Source organism: Ranitomeya imitator, chromosome 1 (genome assembly GCF_032444005.1).
Source record: "Ranitomeya imitator isolate aRanImi1 chromosome 1, aRanImi1.pri, whole genome shotgun sequence".
In the NCBI taxonomy this organism is placed as follows: domain Eukaryota; kingdom Metazoa; phylum Chordata; class Amphibia; order Anura; family Dendrobatidae; genus Ranitomeya; species Ranitomeya imitator.
The window spans coordinates 750749103-750771796 of record NC_091282.1 but is presented as its reverse complement, the minus strand read 5'-3'; the positions used below and the strand labels follow the sequence as shown (position 1 = coordinate 750771796).

Sequence of the window (22694 nt, the reverse complement as noted above, 5' to 3'; positions counted from 1 at the left end):
GGTTATTAGATCGCCCCTCAGTCGTCTTTTTTCTAGACTAAATAATCCTAATTTCGCTAATCTATCTGGGTATTGTAGTTCTCCCATCCCCTTTATTAATTTTGTTGCCCTCCTTTGTACTCTCTCTAGTTCCATTATATCCTTCCTGAGCACCGGTGCCCAAAACTGGACACAGTACTCCATGTGCAGTCTAACTAGGGATTTGTACAGAGGCAGTATAATGCTCTCATCATGTGTATCCAGACCTCTTTTAATGCACCCCATGATCCTGTTTGCCTTGGCAGCTGCTGCCTGGCACTGGCTGCTCCAGGTAAGTTTATCATTAACTAGGATCCCCAAGTCCTTCTCCCTGTCAGATTTACCCAGTGGTTTCCCGTTCAGTGTGTAATGGTGATATTGATTCCCTCTTCCCATGTGTATAACCTTACATTTATCATTGTTAAACCTCATCTGCCACCTTTCAGCCCAAGTTTCCAACTTATCCAGATCCATCTGTAGCAGAATACTATCTTCTCTTGTATTAACTGCTTTACATAGTTTTGTATCATCCGCAAATATCGATATTTTACCGTGTAAACCTTCTACCAGATCATTAATATGTTGAAGAGAACAGGTCCCAATACCGACCCCTGCGGTACCCCACTGGTCACAGCCACCTAGTTAGAGACTATACCATTTATAACCACCCTCTGCTTTCTATCACTAAGCCAGTTACTAACCCATTTACACACATTTTCCCCCAGACCAAGCATTCTCATTTTGTGTACCAACCTCTTGTGCGGCACGGTATCAAACGCTTTGGAAAAATCGAGATATACCACATCCAATGACTCACCGTGGTCTAGCCTATAGCTTACCTCTTCATAAAAACTGTAGTAGTAGTAGTAAGTAGTAGTAAATACCTCCAATTAGAAATGAAATGTAGTATAGTTCTTCTGATTAGCTATGTCACTTACTCCATGTGCAGGGTATTGCAGTAGCTTAGGTATCCATGGTTACAACTACTCATATAGTGAGTTAGCTTTCAGTGGTCATAACCATGGATACCTAAGCTGCTGCAATGCCTGCACATGGGGTAAGTGACATAGCTAATCAGAAGAACTATACTACATTTCTAATTGGAGGTATTTGCTAATATTATTACAACTACTACAAATTGGGATAAGATCTTGGGGACGGGAATACCCCTTTCGGTATGAAGACATTAGATTGCTAAAAAGGCGAAGGACAAGTTATGGCTCCGTTAGAGGTTTTGCTTTGGGGCCCACATGCCTCTGGACACAACTTATTCTAAGGAAATTAATGGGGTTCACGTTATATTCTTTTTCCTGCCTCCCAAAGTCTGGTGGAACATTCTTAAATGCCTTAGAACAAGAGACCTCCCGTTACCGGAGAACGTGTTATGACAGCAGAGATATGCGCACAGACAAAACAACCGCAAAGAGTGTTTAGGACATGTATCTGAGCCGCCATAATCATCCCCTGGAATGCCCCGGACCCCGGCTCCGCTCAACATGTTTTCGTGCTGAAAAGTCAACGGCTGGGATGGAAAAGACTTCCAACTCGTCGCATGATAACGCTCCGGTGTAAATATTCAAGGAATGAAAGGACAGGAGCCCGCGGGTGCAAAAGGACCAGCTACAGGGTGCCTGCAGGGGGCGCTGTAACATCTAAGAGGATCACCAAGGAGATCATTTGTGAAGATGCCCCCCTCATTATAAATGCAGAATCAGGGTGCAACAGATATCTCATAAGGAAAATCGCACGTCCGATATATAAGGGGGGAAGGCAACGAGATGTGAACGGCAGTTCATGTAATTGAACGCTGCAGCTCATCATAATGAGACACAAGAGGACGGTACCTTGAGAAAATTAATTAAGGTAGTAGACAATGATTGACCATTTTACCTCCAGCCGCTCCCATACAAGAGGAGAAAACAACGAGCTGCTATATGCCGACAACGTCTATGGCTGTGTTCACACATTGTGACCATGGGGTGGTTTTCTGACTTTTTTTTTTTTTTTTTTAATTTTTTTTTTAACAAGATGGGTCGGTCTTTCTATCTTTACAGGATCCGGCCTAATCTGGGCATTATGTGGACCACAAAGTTATAATAATTGGCCCAGTGTAATGCTTTAATTCCCCTGTGGAGGCGCTGTAGAAAAACTGAACACTGCAAGAATCCGACCCTTCTATGTAAATTAAATCTCCACCTGCTATATATTCCTTACTGGGATTATTTATATGGAGGATAGGCTCCTATCTGAAAGCAATTTAAGGGGTAATCTCATCTCCAAGATCCTATCCCAGTATGTAGTAGGTGTAATAATAATAATATTAGCAACTTCCCCCAATTAGATAACGTAGTATAGTTCTTCTGATTAGCTATGTCGCTTACCGAATGTGCAGGGCATTGCATTAGCTTAGGTGGAGCTGTGAGAACGACACATGCTGCTATTCCCCATAGACCCTGGTTTAAGGGCCAATGGCTAAAATGTTGCTACTAAGTAATTTACACGTATCACAGTGGTGATATATAGGTGTAACATGGAATAAAATACTTATTGCATGTTCACCCACGATTTGGACTCTTTCTTCCTAGGTTTTGTCTTCCACTCCATGCAAGTGATTAGTGGAAACCAAGACAAAGAGTAGGGAAGATCTCAGCAATATAGGACCTTTGAGAAAGGAAGTACGTTGGTACAATAGTTGGGGGAAAATGCCTAAAACTGCAGTTAGACCAAATTATAAACAGATCTCACCTTAAAGGGACAAAATTTTACTTAGCAGACTAATGGTACAGCTGTGTAGGTCCTAGTATAACAATAAATACGACACCTGTCTTGTAGTAATCCGGTGTTCCAGCACTGAGAAATCAAGCTTAGAAGCCACATGCAAATTAGCCTGGAAAAGCTCCTCTTCTCCGAGTGCACAGACACGCCTCCAATGCACTTCCAGGAAAATTTACATGTGGCTTCAAAGCTCAATTTCTCAGCGATAGAACATCGGATTACTACAAGAAAGGTATCAAACATTAAGTTGTTCTACTACCTATACAGCTATACTACTAGTGTCAGCAATAAAGTTGTCACGATAGGATCCCTTTAAGAGGAACAAAGCCTTGGTGCCACAGCAGGGATGCAGTATCTATCCCATTTGCACATCACAGTAACCATAGCTCTTAGCAGATAAACAACTTAATGGCTTAAACAAAAGAGGCTAAAAAGATTTAAAAAAAGAATTATTTCTACAGAAAAAAAAGACAATTTTTGGTTTTGCTAAGATGGGCTCATCAAAAAAAAAATCCATTACTTAATTATAGATCATACAAGATAAAAGTAAAGCCCTCGATGACAATTTCAATAGTAACCAAAATTGGAAAGTAAAGCGATTTCACGAGTCGCCAAGAAACTCGAATCTCAGCTATTTTCACTGAACAATTTAACAGCTTTTTTTTATCAGTTATTTCTTTTGAAAAAAGAAAAACAATAAAACGTATGAAAATATATCTAAAAAAAAGAAAAAAATAGTAACAAAATAGCAAGTGTGCACCGTAGCACGCGCATGACCCCGGCCTAGAGGTGCTAATTCCATCTCGGCAGCTAAAGAGCATTATAACGGGAAATTATTATTAGCGCCTTTAGCTCTAATGATGTGATGCTAATTCATTTAGCGCCATGCACACTGGGACTCTCGTCCGGCTCAATTTTATTTTGGAGCTGCGTATGGTATGATGTATGGTGGATGCATTTTATCAAGCAGAAACCACTTTAGGAAACGCTCCTTTTTCTGTGGAGTTCTTAGGTCGTGTTCACATTGAGTATTTTTGCCGAGTTTTTGGAATGGAAACTAAGCAGAAAGTTTGAGGCTTTTTTTGGTTTTGGTGAATAATGCCCAGTATATGAAACACGTGCTATAGAGGGAGCACATGTAATCAGCACCCAAAAACAACCATAAGGTATTTGCACACGTTGCGGATCTGCAGCAGTTTTCCATGTGTTGTACAGTACCATGTAAACCTATGGAAAACCAAATCCGTAGTGCACATGGTGCGGAAAATACCGCGTGGAAACACTGCGGTTTATTTTCTGCAGCATGTCAACTCTTTGTGCGGATTCTGCAGCGGTTTACACCTGCTCTATAATAGGAATCCGCAGGTGTAAAAAATGCAGATGAAATCCGCACAAAAAACGCTGGAAATCCGTGGGTAATCCGCAGGTAAAACGTACTACGTTTTAACTGCGGATTTTTCAGAAAAGGTGCGGAAAAATACGCAACGTGTGCACATAGCCTACAAATGCACAAAAAATTGCACGAAAACTCAGCAAAAGGTGTGCAGATCATTACTACTTTATAAGGGGGCTCGCAGATCATTACTACTTTATAAGGGGGCTCGCAGATCATTGATAAGGGGGCTCGCAGATCATTGATAAGGGGGCTCGCAGATCATTGATAAGGGGGCTCGCAGATCATTGATAAGGGGGCTCGCAGATCATTGATAAGGGGGCTCGCAGATCATTACTACTTGATAAGGGGGCTCACAGATCATTGATAAGGGGGCTCGCAGATCATTGATAAGGGGGCTCGCAGATCATTACTACTTGATAAGGGGGCTCACAGATCATTGATAAGGGAGATCGCAGATCATTACTACTTGATAAGGGGGCTCACAGATCATTACTACTTGATAAGGGGGCTCACAGATCATTGATAAGGGAGATTGCAGATCATTACTACTTGATAAGGGGGGCTCGCAGATCATTGATAAGGGAGATCGCAGATCATGACTACTTGATAAGGGGGCTCGCAGATCATAACTACTTGATAAGGGGGCTCACAGATCATTGATAAGGGGGCTCGCAGATCATTGATAAGGGGGCTCACAGATCATTACTACTTGATAAGGGGGCTCACAGATCATTGATAAGGGGGCTTGCAGATCATTGATAAGGGGGCTCGCAGATCATTACTACTTGATAAGGGGGCTCACAGATCATTGATAAGGGAGATCGCAGATCATTACTACTTGATAAGGGGGCTCACAGATCATTACTACTTGATAAGGGGGCTCACAGATCATTGATAAGGGAGATTGCAGATCATTACTACTTGATAAGGGGGCTAACAGATCATTACTACTTGATAAGGGGGCTCGCAGATCATTACTACTTGATAAGGGGGCTCGCAGATCATTGATAAGGGGGCTCACAGATCATGATAAGGGAGATCGCAGATCATTACTACTTTATAAGGGGGCTCGCAGATCATTGATAAGGGGGCTCACAGATCATTGATAAGGGGGCTCGCAGATCATTGATAAGGGGGCTCGCAGATCATAACTACTTGATAAGGGGGCTCGCAGATCATTGATAAGGGGGCTCGCAGATCATTGATAAGGGGGCTCGCAGATCATTGATAAGGGGGCTCGCAGATCATTACTACTTGATAAGGGGGCTAACAGATCATTGATAAGGGAGATCGCAGATCATTACTACTTGATAAGGGGGCTCACAGATCATTACTACTTGATAAGGGGGCTCGCAGATCATTACTACTTGATAAGGGGGCTCGCAGATCATTGATAAGGGGGCTCACAGATCATGATAAGGGAGATCGCAGATCATTACTACTTTATAAGGGGGCTCGCAGATCATTGATAAGGGGGCTCACAGATCATTGATAAGGGGGCTCGCAGATCATTGATAAGGGGGCTCGCAGATCATAACTACTTGATAAGGGGGCTCGCAGATCATTGATAAGGGGGCTCGCAGATCATTGATAAGGGGGCTCGCAGATCATTGATAAGGGGGCTCGCAGATCATTACTACTTGATAAGGGGGCTCACAGATCATTGATAAGGGAGATCGCAGATCATTACTACTTGATAAGGGGGCTCGCAGATCATTGATAAGGGGGCTCGCAGATCATTGATAAGGGGGCTCGCAGATCATTACTACTTGATAAGGGGGCTCGCAGATCATTACTACTTGATAAGGGGGCTCACAGATCATTGATAAGGGAGATCGCAGATCATTACTACTTGATAAGGGGGCTCGCAGATCATTACTACTTGATAAGGGGGCTCGCAGATCATTGATAAGGGGGCTCACAGATCATGATAAGGGAGATCGCAGATCATTACTACTTGATAAGGGGGCTCGCAGATCATTGATAAGGGGGCTCACAGATCATTGATAAGGGAGATCGCAGATCATTACTACTTGATAAGGGGGCTCACAGATCATTACTACTTGATAAGGGGGCTCGCAGATCATTGATAAGGGGGCTCACAGATCATTACTACTTGATAAGGGGCTCGCAGATCATTGATAAGGGGGCTCACAGATCATTATTACTTGATATGGGGGCTCACAAATCATTACTACTTGATAAGGGGGCTTGCAGATCATTGATAAGGGGGGCTTGCAGATCCTTGATAAGGGGGCTCGCAGATCATTGATAAGGGGGCTCGCAGATCATTGATAAGGGGGGCTCGCAGATCATTGATAAGGGGGGCTCGCAGATCATTGATAAGGGGGCTCACAGATCATTACTACTTGATAAGGGGCTCGCAGATCATTGATAAGGGGGCTCACAGATCATTATTACTTGATATGGGGGCTCACAAATCATTACTACTTGATAAGGGGGCTTGCAGATCATTGATAAGGGGGGCTTGCAGATCCTTGATAAGGGGGCTCGCAGATCATTGATAAGGGGGCTCGCAGATCATTGATAAGGGGGGCTCGCAGATCATTGATAAGGGGGGCTCGCAGATCATTGATAAGGGGGGGTCGCAGATCACTGATAAGGGGGGCACCATTTCTCAGGACTAACTCCCAAAACCAACTCCACAGTTCTACTACCCCACTGGATGGAACGAATGTCACGATCCGGAGACGCACATTCCCAGTTTCCCCAGTATCCGGCACCATGGCAGATAATATATCACCTGCACAGCAGTCATGCGGCTGACGAGAACCCATATACACTTTATAGTCATCTGTGTGGCGCGGTCACACACCATATTCCAGCTTGTTATGACACAGTCAGCGCTGGCTCATGGGATGACACGGGCTGTGTACTCTCCACGGAGGATGTCAGCCGCTGACTAAAGGAAGCAATATGCAAATGGAGGACAGCGCAGGTCACATTACCAGGAGCACGTGAGGAATGATCACACATTGCTGCCTCCTCTCTGGGTAACGGAAGAAGGGTGCCAGCCCAAAGACATGCCACAAATGTGTGACCTATGTAGTCACACCGCAGCCAGCCGATGCCAGGGGCGAAGGGTACTGCAATGTGATTCATGTAACGCCCTCTACCGTGTATATATATATATATAACCTTCCCTAGAGAAAAATCAGCAATTGATATTTAAAGGGGTTCTCTGCTTTAAATAACTCATTTCTAAATACCCTATTAAAAAGATGGCGTTGGATCCCCCATACAAGACCCTCACTTAGTAAAGAGGTTAGAAAAAACATTTTGGGGTCTGGAGGACCAGACACATCAGTGTATCATATGCTAAGCCCACTGTGTGTAATGCTTCGCTCGCCCTGCGGAGGCGCTGCAGGAAAACTAAACATTTGTTGGCAGGTTACACCACCGATCACAGCTGATTACTGGGGTACTTGGCAGCGGGATGCCGCGTGACCAGCATATTGCTAAAGTGGGCCTTCTAAAAAGGGATTAGGTGTCATAGTAAAGGAGTATCATAACTATGAGGATTGCCATGAAACAAAGTGGTGGCATATCACTATACGACTGGCAGAGGTCCTAAGATCATGACAATAAAGAGGCCAATTTAATCTCTGCATAATTTATCTCTTCATAGCGGCACTCCTGGCAACTTAGCGTAGTGGTCCTGGAAGTTGTGGCCCCCTCATTCCCAAAATAAGTGGGGGTCCCATAAGACAGTCCCCCACCAATTAGTAATAGGATAGTGACATCGCCAGGTTCTAAGATGGGAATACCCCTTTAAATAATACGTCTGGAATGCAGGCAAGTAAAAGAGGAAGAACGGCTTCTATATTACAGCGACTTCCTCGTTTGACAAAACAAATATGAGATTATATCTTATGTAAATTCATAAAAGAAAAAGATGGCGATCACACAACGCTTATTCCGGTTATACAGAAGCCCTGCACGCCTCGTTACAGGACAGTCTATCTAGCAGAATGGCGCCTCGTTACAGGACGGTCTCTATATAGAAGCGTGGTGCCTCGCTATAGGACGGTCTCTATATAGAAGCGTGGACCCTCGCTACAGGACGGTCTCTATAGCAGCATGGCCCCTCATTACAGGGCGACCTCTATATAGCAGTGTGGTGCCTCGTTACAGGACAGCCTCTATATAGAAGCGTGGTGCCTCGTTACAGGACAGCCTCTATATAGCAGTGTGGCCCCTTGTTACAGGACGACCTCTATATAGAAGCGTGGTGCCTCGTTACAGGACGGTCTCTATAGCAGCATGGCCCCTCATTACAGGACGACCTCTATATAGCAGTGTGGTGCCTCGTTACAGGACAGCCTCTATATAGCAGTGTGGCCCCTTGTTACAGGACAGCCTCTATATAGAAGCGTGGTGCCTCGTTACAGGACAGCCTCTATATAGCAGTGTGGCCCCTTGTTACAGGACAGCCTCTATATAGAAGCGTGGTGCCTCGTTACAGGACAGCCTCTATATAGCAGTGTGGCCCCTTGTTACAGGACGACCTCTATATAGAAGCGTGGTGCCTTGTTACAGGACGGCCTCTATATAGCAGTGTGGCCCCTTGTTACAGGACGGCCTCTATATAGCAGTGTGGTGCCTCGTTACAGGACAGCCTCTATATAGCAGTGTGGCCCCTTGTTACAGGACAGCCTCTATATAGAAGCGTGGTGCCTCGTTACAGGACAGCCTCTATATAGCAGTGTGGCCCCTTGTTACAGGACGGTCTCTATATAGAAGCGTGGTGCCTTGTTACAGGACGGCCTCTATATAGCAGTGTGGCCCCTTGTTACAGGACAGCCTCTATATAGCAGTGTGGTGCCTCGTTACAGGACAGCCTCTATATAGCAGTGTGGCCCCTTGTTACAGGACAGCCTCTATATAGAAGCGTGGTGCCTCGTTACAGGACAGCCTCTATATAGCAGTGTGGCCCCTTGTTACAGGACGGTCTCTATATAGAAGCGTGGTGCCTTGTTACAGGACGGCCTCTATATAGCAGTGTGGCCCCTTGTTACAGGACAGCCTCTATATAGCAGTGTGGTGCCTCGTTACAGGACAGCCTCTATATAGCAGTGTGGCCCCTTGTTACAGGACAGCCTCTATATAGCAGTGTGGTGCCTCGTTACAGGACAGCCTCTATATAGCAGTGTGGCCCCTTGTTACAGGACGGTCTCTATATAGAAGCGTGGTGCCTTGTTACAGGACGGCCTCTATATAGCAGTGTGGCCCCTTGTTACAGGACGGCCTCTATATAGCAGCGTGGCCCCTTGTTACAGGACGGCCTCTATATAGCAGCGTGGCCCCTTGTTACAGGACGGCCTCTATATAGCAGTGTGGTGCCTCGTTACAGGACAGCCTCTATATAGCAGTGTGGCCCCTTGTTACAGGACGGTCTCTATATAGAAGCGTGGTGCCTTGTTACAGGACGGCCTCTATATAGCAGTGTGGTGCCTCGTTACAGGACAGCCTCTATAAATCAGCATGGCACCTCGTTACAGGAGGCCTCTATAGCAGCGTGGTGCCTCGTTACAGGACGGCCTCTATATAGCAGCGTGGGCCCTCGTCACAGGACGGCCTCTATATAGCAGAGTGGTGCCTCGTTATAGGACGGCCATTATATAGCAGCATGGCCTCTCGTTACAGGACGGCCTCTATATAGCAGTGTGGTGCCTCGTTACAGGACAGCCTCTATATAGCAGCATGGCACCTCGTTAATGGAGGCCTCTATAACAGCGGGGTGCCTCGTTACAGGACGGCCTCTATATAGCAGCGTGGGCCCTCGTCACAGGATGACCTCTATATAGCAGCATGGCCCCTCGTTACAGGACGGCCTCTATATAGCAGCGTGGCCCCTCGTTACAGGACGGCCACTATATAGCAGTGTGGTGCCTCGTTACAGGACAGCCTCTATAAATCAGCATGGCACCTCGTTACAGGAGGCCTCTATAGCAGCGTGGTGCCTTGTTACAGGACGGCCTCTATATAGCAGCGTGGGCCCTCGTCACAGGACGGCCTCTATATAGCAGCGTGGTGCCTCGTTATAGGACGGCCATTATATAGCAGCATGGCCCCTCGTTACAGGACGGCCTCTATATAGCAGTGTGGTGCCTCGTTACAGGACAGCCTCTATATAGCAGCATGGCACCTCGTTAATGGAGGCCTCTATAACAGCGGGGTGCCTCGTTACAGGACGGCCTCTATATAGCAGCGTGGGCCCTCGTCACAGGATGACCTCTATATAGCAGCATGGCCCCTCGTTACAGGACGGCCTCTATATAGCAGTGTGGCCCCTTGTTACAGGACAGCCTCTATATAGAAGCGTGGTGCCTCGTTACAGGACAGCCTCTATATAGCAGTGTGGCCCCTTGTTACAGGACGGTCTCTATATAGAAGCGTGGTGCCTTGTTACAGGACGGCCTCTATATAGCAGTGTGGCCCCTTGTTACAGGACAGCCTCTATATAGCAGTGTGGTGCCTCGTTACAGGACAGCCTCTATATAGCAGTGTGGCCCCTTGTTACAGGACAGCCTCTATATAGCAGTGTGGTGCCTCGTTACAGGACAGCCTCTATATAGCAGTGTGGCCCCTTGTTACAGGACGGTCTCTATATAGAAGCGTGGTGCCTTGTTACAGGACGGCCTCTATATAGCAGTGTGGCCCCTTGTTACAGGACGGCCTCTATATAGCAGCGTGGCCCCTTGTTACAGGACGGCCTCTATATAGCAGCGTGGCCCCTTGTTACAGGACGGCCTCTATATAGCAGTGTGGTGCCTCGTTACAGGACAGCCTCTATATAGCAGTGTGGCCCCTTGTTACAGGACGGTCTCTATATAGAAGCGTGGTGCCTTGTTACAGGACGGCCTCTATATAGCAGTGTGGTGCCTCGTTACAGGACAGCCTCTATAAATCAGCATGGCACCTCGTTACAGGAGGCCTCTATAGCAGCGTGGTGCCTCGTTACAGGACGGCCTCTATATAGCAGCGTGGGCCCTCGTCACAGGACGGCCTCTATATAGCAGAGTGGTGCCTCGTTATAGGACGGCCATTATATAGCAGCATGGCCTCTCGTTACAGGACGGCCTCTATATAGCAGTGTGGTGCCTCGTTACAGGACAGCCTCTATATAGCAGCATGGCACCTCGTTAATGGAGGCCTCTATAACAGCGGGGTGCCTCGTTACAGGACGGCCTCTATATAGCAGCGTGGGCCCTCGTCACAGGATGACCTCTATATAGCAGCATGGCCCCTCGTTACAGGACGGCCTCTATATAGCAGCGTGGCCCCTCGTTACAGGACGGCCACTATATAGCAGTGTGGTGCCTCGTTACAGGACAGCCTCTATAAATCAGCATGGCACCTCGTTACAGGAGGCCTCTATAGCAGCGTGGTGCCTTGTTACAGGACGGCCTCTATATAGCAGCGTGGGCCCTCGTCACAGGACGGCCTCTATATAGCAGCGTGGTGCCTCGTTATAGGACGGCCATTATATAGCAGCATGGCCCCTCGTTACAGGACGGCCTCTATATAGCAGTGTGGTGCCTCGTTACAGGACAGCCTCTATATAGCAGCATGGCACCTCGTTAATGGAGGCCTCTATAACAGCGGGGTGCCTCGTTACAGGACGGCCTCTATATAGCAGCGTGGGCCCTCGTCACAGGATGACCTCTATATAGCAGCATGGCCCCTCGTTACAGGACGGCCTCTATATAGCAGCGTGGCCCCTCGTTACAGGACGGCCTCTATATAGCAGCGTGGCCCCTCGTTACAGGACGGCCTCTATATAGCAGTGTGGTGCCTCGGTACAGGGCGGCCACTATATAGCAGCGTGGTGCCTCGTTACAGGACAGTCTCTATATAGCAGAATGGCACCTCGCTACAGGACGGTCTCTATATAGAAGCGTGGACCCTAGTTACAGGACGGTCTCTATATAGCAGCGTGGACCTTCGTTACAGGACAACCTCTATATAGCAGTGTGGCGCCTCGTTACAGGACGGCCTCTATATAGCAGTGTGAAGCTGTGATCTCCGATACAAAGGAGGTTCTATAAATGAGAAAAAGATTGTGACTTCTTCCAAAAACAGTGCCACTCCTGATCAGAGGTTGTGTCTGGTACTGCAGCTAAGGTGTACTGAAGTGAAGGAGGCTGAGCTGCATTACCAAAACAACCTTAGAAACTGGTGAGGTGACATTTTTGAGGAAAAACAAAAAACTGTTGTGGTTTATTCTAATTCTGGATTCACACTAGATTGATAATTTTTTTTTTCTTTTTAGGACGGGTCACCAATACCAGACCGATGGGGGTCCAACACCCCAGCACCACCACTGGTGTCAGCTCCGGTGGTGGCTGGAGTTAAAGAGGTAACTGGTCCATACAGCACCGTTCACTATGAAGAGGCCGTTCTGGGTTCTGCCACTTGTCTCCCATTCACTTCAATAGGAGCTGAGATGCAGTACCTGAAAACGGCCACTACATGGGGTGCATCCTGACTGCAGCATTCCCTCAGTAACATTACAGCAGAGTATCGCGCTCATAGACACGTCCTCGGTTATCTGGCACAGTGGTGGGAGCGCTGTTGTGTGCTGGTCAAGGTTGCAACGTCCACCCCCACAGATTCCAGAGAAATCCTGATTAATCAACCTCCGTTACCAACTATGACTCACGGAAGACTGCAGAATCCAACATATTATGGGTGTTAAAGGGGGATTCGTAAATTTGGAAGTAATGCAATCACTGGGACTCATACAGATCCTCAAAACAGGGGCACTCAGTGGTCCATCATGCTCAATGCAACTCAGACGCCGGAAAATGAGTAAATGGAGCGGCAGTGCGGATGATCGACCTTCGCCCCATTCACAACCCCCTTCAGAGCCCCGATTCTCAGGATCGGTACAATACAAAATTACAACATTCTTATAATTTATCCAAAATTAGTTGATGTTGGCTGACCCCGGTAACCATGCGGCTGTCGGACCCCCACGGGGTAGCGCCAGGACTGACCACGCCAACATAAAGTCACTGCACGGCAACTATCAATAGGCTAAAAAGGGAAATGATGAACAGGTTAATGATTTCAGGGACGTCACTTCAGGCTCAGACTACAAGGAAAGCGGACGTTATGCCGCAGTCACACATCTGTGTTTCGCGATGCAATCATTGTCCGGCCGCTGGACAACAGCTTCATAGGCCTGCGACTGTCAAGCATTTCAATTTTAGAGACAAAAAGAGTAAAAAATTGGGTTTGTTTGGACGTTTTGCCATTGGTGCAGCTGTGCGAGGATCCGTTTTTTTTCTGCCGTCAACTCACCGACTGAGCTGCCCGATTGTCTGCAGCAGTGTTGGCGTGACGTTAAACAATAATAAACGCTGGGAGCAGCAGCATAGACTCAGGGTTGGACCGGTGGAGGGTGCTTAAAAGCACAGATTTTTCTTTAAAAACGAAAAGGCGCTAGTTTTCGGAAACCCCTTTCAATGCCACCATCAGGGATGGACAGTGGCGTTTAAGAAGGTTAATAACAGAGATCGGTTCACAGCTGTCAGAGGCAGATGTGCTGGCTGTATAATACAGTCCTGAGCCCACTCCACACACCCCAACTCGCCCTACGAAGGACTTATCCGTAAATGGGATTATAGCGGTTAAACAGAAAAAAAAAGATATACACACATATATATATGTTGCTGAAACAGCACCACGTCGTGCGCAGTATGGCAGCTCACATTAATGAGGCTGAGCAAGAATACCAGGATTATACCAAGGTACAGAAGGAAGAAAGCAGCCATGTTTCTCAATCCCCCTATGAGGGAATGAGATATGTATGTAATAAAGGCATCCATGATGATTATACAGTACCAATCCGTGTACCCACATATGTACGGGAATAAAATGTCACTAGCAGAAAAGCCCAGTTGGAGACTTTGCAGCACTTGGTTACCATAGAAACAGTAAAAGCCAAAAAGAAAACACCGAAATTTGTCTTCAGCTCTCCTTGAAGTCGCACACAACACTACAACCCCCACTGAGCTCACAAAAGGGACACAAATTTGTTTTTAATTCTATAAGTCCAAACATTGAAAACACCACTTAAGGGAACCCCGGGGATCGCCCACAAGTGACGGATCATTTCCATAGCTTTCCACAGTGGAAAATCCGCAGATTTTGGTGGGTGTGGGAAATTGCGGATTTCCTAGCGGAAAATAGTGAAAGTGCGAGATCCTGTCCAAAAAACACACACACACACAAAAAAAAAGCTTTTCAGAGCTTTTTTTTGCCGTTTCCTTTACTCTTTTTCATGTAGAAACCCCTAGACTTTCTATGTTGTGTCTTTAAAAAAATTAAAAAAAAAAATAAAATAAAAAAGCACCGTGTGCACTGTAGGCAGTTTCTGATGAAATTAATAGGGAATGTATTTCAGAAGTATTTGAAGCAGGTTTTCAGATGGATTTTGGTGCAGAATCCACATCAAATAACTGAAAAAGATACTAGCTCCTCTTCGTGGAACGCGGCCTCCTGCAACCAATATGTGACTGGTGCAGCGGGCACACGTGGCGAGGACTCACCACAGGAGGCGAGATTGTGCAGGAAAAGTGGCATTAAAGGGGATGTCAATGTTTGTGAAGAAAGTCTGCAGTCACTATGCAACTGCTAACGTCTGAGTGCTCACACTGTGAGCTGTCAAGAATCTCCACTGTCGGAGGTCACGTGACCATAAGTATGATATTTGCATAGTTTTGTCCACATACCGACTAGACGTGTGATGCCTGTGAATTAAGCAGAGTCTAGTCTACACATGATCGCATGTATGAAAATCTAATACTAGCAGTCACACGCCTTCCCACTCTCGCTGCCGTCAGCAGAGAATCCTAACAGTGTACGGTGTGCGCACTATGACAACTCAGACGTCTGCAGTTACATAGAGTGAGTGCAGACTTTTATCACTACCTGGACATTTTCTTTCAGAATTCAATTTGTCTACAGTGCCTCCAGAGGAGAAATTAAGCATTACACAATGCCTATTGAAATCAATGAGTTGTCTCTGCAATGAGGGACAGGATAGGTCCTCCTGAGTGGGAGTCGCTCTCTGTAACCAGGAAAAATACCAGAAAACAGTATTGACCATGGGGCGACCATTACAAAAATAAAGGAAAAAAAAATAGGGAGAAAAATATAAGATTATTCGCAAGAAAGGGTTCAGCAGAGCAAAGAAAAACAAAAAAAAAACGCTCCAAATTCTCTGCCCACTCATCATAATATACGTATATGTTTGTATCTATATGTAGCACCTAAAAATATATTAGTCAGCAGATGACAGAAAAGGACAGAAAGAAAACAAAAACCATTATCTGAGCATTGTTGTGCGTCCTCGGTGAGCACAAAAGATGTAATTATGTCAATAATCGCAGCCTTTTATGTGGATGTAAAACCATCCGAATGCAATTCTCCTAATGACTAAGCAGCCTGACATTTCACTGGCATCACCCTCCCAAGAAGTCAGTGGGTTACGTGTTATGGGAGGAATGTCAGCACGTTTTATTAGGGCTTGTGCTAGACATGACTCTGGCGATGTTACTACCGGCACCGTACATGTGCCACAAACACGGCAGAGATAACCAAATCCTTAACGATAAAGTCCATTTTTGACTCTTCTCAGGAACGCTGCAGCCAATCAGCACATGCAACTGCAGTGAGCAATGTGTGACAGTTGGGGCCAGTGATTGGCTGCAGCGGTCACTTGCCCTCAGGACAGATTTGTACAACAGAGGCCAATAACTGGCCGCAGTGGTCACACACTGGTCACTACTGAGGCTACTGGACTAAGTGCAGTGGTCACTCAATGTCCTTGCAGGTAGAAAAAGCTCAAAAACCGTTAAGGAACTTAATAGGCAAGACTACTATAGGGAGGCCTATGGGAAAATAAGTACCATTGGACCCCCCTGCCATAATAAAAAAAACAACTATTTATGTGTTGTGCGTTATACTGTATACTTCACAACACATTTGTGTCACTTATCAAAAAAAAAAAAAAAGTAAAAAAAAAAAAGTGCTTGATCACACTTGCTATGTTGCAGTAGCAGCAACATAAATAAGATTTCTAAAATCTCATTCATAAAGTGCGTTTTTTTCCTTATGTTTTTGGAGAGGTGGTATGTTTTTTGTTATAAATCCGCAGCATGGCAGTTTTTCCAGCTTTTTTACCCATTTTATTGAATGCAGGAGAAAAAAAAAACAAAAAAAAACACGAAAAACATATTGAAAATACACATAACGTACAGTGTTTTTCTTGCCTACACTTTGCGTTTTCCAAACGGAAAAAAAAAAACGCAAAAAGTGCTGTGTGATCATACCCTTACACTGCAAAACATGTCCGTGTTTTCCATTGGGAAGAAGGATTGGAATAGCCAGCAACCTCGGTCTCTGCTACCGAGTGGCGGAAAAAAAACTAAAAACACAAAGATTGTGGATTTTCCTGAAACAGTTCTAAATTACATCATCCACTAGGTTCTTCTGTCGTTTTTTGCTCCAAAACGTGGTATTCCTACCTCAGACATATCCAAGATAGATCATACAGGTATATGAAAAAGTTTGGCACCCCTATTAATCTTAAGCTTAATGTTTTATAAAAATAGTTTTTTTTGCAACAGCTATTTCAGTTTCATATATCTAATAATTGTTGGACACAGTAATGTTTCTGCCTTGAAATGAGGTTTATTGTATTAACGGAAAATGTGCATTCAAACAAAATTTGACAGGTGCATAAGTATGGGCACCCCACCAGAAAAGTGACATTAATATTTAGTAGATCCTTCTTTTGCAAAAATAACAGCCTCTAGTCGCTTCCTGTAGCTTTTAATGAGTTCCTGGATCCTGGATGAAGGTATTTTTGACCATTCCTCTTTACAAACAATTCCAGTTCAGTTAAGTTTGATGGTCGCCGAGCATGGACAGCCCTCTTCAAATGATCCCACAGATGTTCAATGATATTCAGGTCTGGGGACTGGGATGGCCATTCCAGAACAGTGTAATTGTTCCTCTGCATGAATGCCTGAATAGATTTGGAGCGGGGTTTTGGATCATTGTCTTGCTGAAAGATCTATCCCTTGCGTAACTTCAATTTTGTCACTGATTCATGAAGATTATTGTCAAGAATCTGCTGATACTGAGAGGAATCCATGCATCCCTCAACTTTAACAAGATTCCCGGTGCCGGCATTGGCCACACAGCCTTAAAGCATGATGGAACCTCCACCAAATTTTACTGTGGGTAGCAAGTGTTTTTCTTGGAATGTTGTGTTTTTTGGCCGCAATGCAGAACGCCTTTTTGTATGACCAAACAACTCAATCTTGGTTTCATCAGTCCACAGGACCTTCTTCCAAAAAGAAATTGGCTTCTCCAAATGTGCTTTTGCATACCTCAGCCTACTCGGTTTGTGGCATGCTTGCAGAAGCGGCTTCTTTCGCATCACTCTCCCATACAGCTTCTCCTTGTGCAAAGTGAATTGTATAGTTGACACAGTGACACCATCTGCAGCAAGTTGATGCTGCAGCTCTCTGGAGGTGGTCCGAGGATTGTCCTTGACTGATCTCACCATTCTTCTTCTCTGCCTTTCTGATGTTTTTCTTGGCCTGCCACTTCTGGCCTTAACAAGAACTGTACCTGTGTTCTTCCATTTCCTTACCATGTTCCTCACAGTGGAAATTGACAGGTTAAATCTCTGAGACAGCTTTTTGTATCCTTCCCCTGAACAACTATGTTGAATAATCTTTGTTTTCAGATCATTAGACAGTTGTTTTGAGGAGCCCATGATGCCACTCTTCAGAGGAGATTCAAACAGGAGAACAACTTGCAAGTGGCCACTTTAAGTAGCTTTTCTCATGATTGCATACACCTGGCTATGAAGTTCAAAGCTCAATGAGGTTAGAAAACCAAAAAAAGGGCTTTAGTAAGTCAGTAAAAAGTAGGTAGGAGTATTTAAAACAAGAAAATGATAAGGGTGCCCATACTTATGCACCTGTCAAATTTTGTTTGAATGCGGATTGCACATTTTCTGTTAGTAGAATAAACCTCATTTCAAGGCAGAAACATCACTGTGTCCAACAGTTATTAGATATATGAAACTGAAATAGCTGTTGCAAAAAAAAACTATTTTTATAAAACATTAAGCTTAAGATTAATAGGGGTGCCCAAACTTTTTCATATAACTGTAAATGTCCAATAGGTGCAGGTCCCATAGCGAGACCAATGTATGCCCAATAGCACCCAGACGCGCGTCAGAGAGCGAGTGCTTTACCAAACAGACAATAATCAGTCTAAGTACAGTATGTTCTCATACTGTACAGTTTGCGGATGAGAGTGTGCTCGATCCGATTGTGCATGTGGGCACAGTCATGGCTGCACGCTTTGGGCATGACTGGAGAAGACTGTGTATTATGTCTCAGTTTAGTGCAGTTCATGAAAGGTACAAACATCCCAAACCTAAAGCCACAGAACTAGGCCACCGGCAAATTGCTAAAACATATTGATTGTTATTAGTCACTGTAGCCACAAAGTGGTTAGAGGAAATCTTCAGTCTGATCTAATGAAAGCAGTCCTTGTGGAGGATGATGGAGGGACGGGCAGAGGGACGGGCAGAGCGTGGCTGTGGTGTCAATGGTGGAGACGTATGAGTAGTGCTGGAGCCCAGTCGGCCATGGGATTATCCCAACTAACAGGAAAATCAGCTTTAGTAAAAAGAGGAATACGAAAACCCAAGACAAATCCACAAATGTGGAGGATCACACCCCGACATGAAGGGGAGAGAATATGAAGGGACGCACATTGTGCGCTGTGTCCACACCACATCTGGGGCTTCTGTATCCATCCATGTATGGGCACAGGGGGACATGGCGCCCCATATGAAAAGCTGGAGAGGATTCTCTATAGGAAGCCACAAAAGACTGCGCTTTCTGTACACCAATGGATGGCAGACAGCTATGTGGCATACACACACACCTGGCACCTGCAGGGCAAACAAGATGTTTGTGACATTTGTTCAAAGTAGTATAAATAGATGCTCACCCCCTCAAAAAAGAAAAAAAAGACTTAGTGGCAAGAGTGCAACCCTCCCAGAAAAAAAGAAGCTATGGCCGGAGTGCAACCCTCCCAGAAAAAAACACCATGACATGGAAAAAACACATGGAAAGAGTGCAGCCAAAAGGACTCACACCCATCACTGCTAATTACCATGGAATCTTACCCTGTCGAGGACGCATGCAGAAGTAGGCGGAGCAAGCGGCCAAGAGGCCGAGGGCAGGGCTTCACGGAGGAAGTACGCAGCTTGACGCACTTCAGGTAAACGCTAATGTGAAACCGGCCTAACACAAAAATACAGAGCGTTTCCCCAGGATTACCGCCAGCTCCAACCATCATAGTAGCCAGACGTAAACCGTGATGGAGCGGCCACAGGGTTGTGTGGTGCAGACAGCAGAGCAGCCATCATATACAGTGGGTAAAACTGACAAGGCAGTATGATTCTTCAGGTCAGTGCGAGAACGCAGATATAGTTGGGGAAATAAGGCTGCTGTCACACGGTCAGTATTTTACCTCAGTATTTATAAGCCAAAACCAGGAGTGGGTGATAAATGCAGAAGTGGTGACATGTTTCTATTATACTTTTCCTCTAATTGTTCCACTCCTGGTTTTGGCTTACAAATACTGAGGTAAAATACTGACCAAATACTGATAGTGTGACGGCAGCCTAAGTATTTGAACCCTTGCTGATTTTGTAAGTTTTCCCACTGACAAAGACATGAACAGTCTATAATTATAAGCGTAGGTTAATTTTAACATTGAGAGATAGAATATCAACAATAAAATCCAGAAAATCACATTGTATAAATTATATAAATTTATTTGCATTTTGCAGTGAGAAATAAGTGTTTGATTCCCTACCAACCATTAAGATTTCTGGCTCCTACAGACCAGTTAGATGCTCCTAATCAACTCGTTACCTGCATTAAAGACAGCTGTCTTACATAGTCACCTTTATAAAAGACTTGTGTCCACAGACTCAATTAGTCAGTCAGACTCTAACCTCTACAACATGGGCAAGACCAAAGAGGTTCCTAAGGCTGTCAGGGACCAGATCATAGACCTGCACAAAGCGGGAATGGGCTACAAAACCATAAGGCTATGTACACACGTTGCAGATCTGCAGCGTTTTTTTCCATGCGGATTTGCACTAAATCCACAAAGAGTACTCAGGCAATTTTAATCAATGAAAATCCAGAATTTGTGTGCACACGCTGCGGAAGATTCCACACTGATTCTCAGGGTTTTATTTTCCGCAGTATGTCAATTCTTTTTGCGGATCTGCAGCATTTCTACACCCATTGACTTACACTGAGGCAGTCAAATCCGCAGCTAAACTGCAGGTGAAAGGTCTGCAGATTAGCTGTGGATTTGCGTGCCAAAAGCACTGCAGAAAGGAAGGAGGAAGAGTGTGTGGACGGAGACTGTGTGAACGGAAAACATGTGTGGGTCTGTCTGTGGTTGTCTGTATGTGTGTGTGCGTGTGTGTCTGTGGGTGTGTGTAGCCAGGTATCGTCTGATGGGACTACTCCTATCCGGCTATGTCTGGTGTCACATAAAAGTGACAACATGAGCCAATGATGGGACAGTAGTAGTCCTATCATCCGACCACTGTGTTCAATTAAAAAACACATTCATACTCACCAAACACCTAATTCCCCGACGCCCTCGATCTCCTGTAATAAAAATAAAATAATAAACCAACATATACTTACCTCTCCGCATTAGTCCATTTAGTATTGTGTCCCGCGACGCTCCCACGTGTAGAACAGAGAATATATATATATATATATATATATATATATATATATATATATATATATATATATATATATATATATATATCTCCTTCCTTCCTACATATATATATACACACACATTTGTTTTGCGTGTGTAAACATTATATTTCAACATGGTATGTAATGATATTATGGTCTTCAATGGATCAATGGAGAATGTAAAATAAGAGGTTGGACAAGGAAATGAACACAATTTTTAAATTTTTTTTTGTTGAATGATATATCTTTATTCAGCTTGGATTTTCAACTGCGTTTTCTGGCAAGAGATGCAGAATATGCGCAGATTATTACAAAGGCAAATCCGCAACGTGCGCACATACCCTAAATAAGACACTGGGTCAGATGGAGACAACTGTTGGTGCAATAGTAAGAAAATGGCAAAAATACAAAATGACTGTCAATCGACATCAATCTGGGCACCAAGCAAAATCAAGGTATCCTTGATGATGAGGAAGGTGAGAGATCAACCTAAAACTACATAAGGGGAACTTGTTAATGATTTCAAGGCAGCTGGGACCACAGTCACCAAGAAAACCATTGGTAACACATTACACCGTAAAGGTTTAAAATCCTGCAGTGCCCGCAAGGTCCCCTTGCTCAAGAAGGCACATGTTCAGGCCAGTCTGAAGTTTGCCAATGAACACCTGGATGATTCTGTGAGTGATTGGGAGAAGGTGCTGTGGTCAGGTGAGACAAAAATTGAGGTCTTTGCATTAACTCAACTAGCCATGTTTGGAGGAAGAGAAATGCTACCTATGACCCAAAGAACACAGTCCCCACTGTCAAGCATGGAGGTGGAAACATTATGTTTTGGGGGTGTTTCTCTGCTAAAGGCACAGGACTACTTCACCGCATCAATGGGAGAATGGATGGAGCCATGTACCGTAAAATCCTGAGTGACAACCTCCTTCCACCGCTCCCACCAGTATTACCAGTCGCCCCCTCCTTCACTCTACCAGGACATTAAAAATGGGTCGTAGCTGGGTCTTCCAGCAAGACAATGACCCAAAACCTACAGACAAGGCAACAAAGGAGTGGCTCAAAAAGAAGCACATTAAAGTCATGTGGTGGCCTAGCCAGACTCCAGACCTTAATCCTATAGAAAACTTATGGAGGGAGTTAAATCTCTGAGTTGCCAAGCTACAGCCTCAAAATCTTAATGATTTCGAAATGATCTGCAAAGAGGAGTGGACCAAAATACCTCCTGACATGTGCGCAAACCTCAACATCAGCTACAAAAAAACATCTGACTGCTGTGCTTGCCTACAAGGGTTTTGCCACCAAGTATTAAGTCTTGTTTGCCAGAGGGATCAAATACTTATTTCTCACTACAAAATGCAAATAAATTTATATAAAATTTATACAATGTGATTTTCTGCATTTTATTTTTGACATTCTGTCTCTCAATGTTACAATTAACCTACCTTTAAAATTATATACTATTAATGTCTTTGTCAGGGGGCAAACTTACAAAATCAGCATTGGATCAAATGCTTCGGAACCGCACAAAAAACGGGACAAATCCGCAGGTGCGTTTTCTGTCAGGAGAGGCAGAATCCGCACCAGAAATTCCTAAGCCTAATCCGCAACGTGTGCACATAGCTTAAGACATATTTTCA

The 22694-nt window shown here is 44.9% G+C and overlaps 1 protein-coding gene across 2 annotated transcripts in view; it reads right to left on the bottom strand.

The window, feature by feature from the left end:
• PPP1R13B (protein phosphatase 1 regulatory subunit 13B) overlaps window positions 1–22694 on the bottom strand; it is a 97902-nt gene that overhangs the window by 61681 nt on the left and 13527 nt on the right. Inside the window, exon 1 of one of the 2 annotated variants that reach the window (XM_069734455.1) lies at window positions 6954–6983. The exons of the other annotated variant lie outside the window; for it this stretch is intronic. Coding sequence (XP_069590556.1) covers window positions 6954–6968 — 15 coding nt within the window. The 5' untranslated portion in view covers window positions 6969–6983. Of the gene's footprint in view, window positions 1–6953; window positions 6984–22694 lie in introns of those variants that run through there. 2 annotated transcript variants of the gene reach the window in all.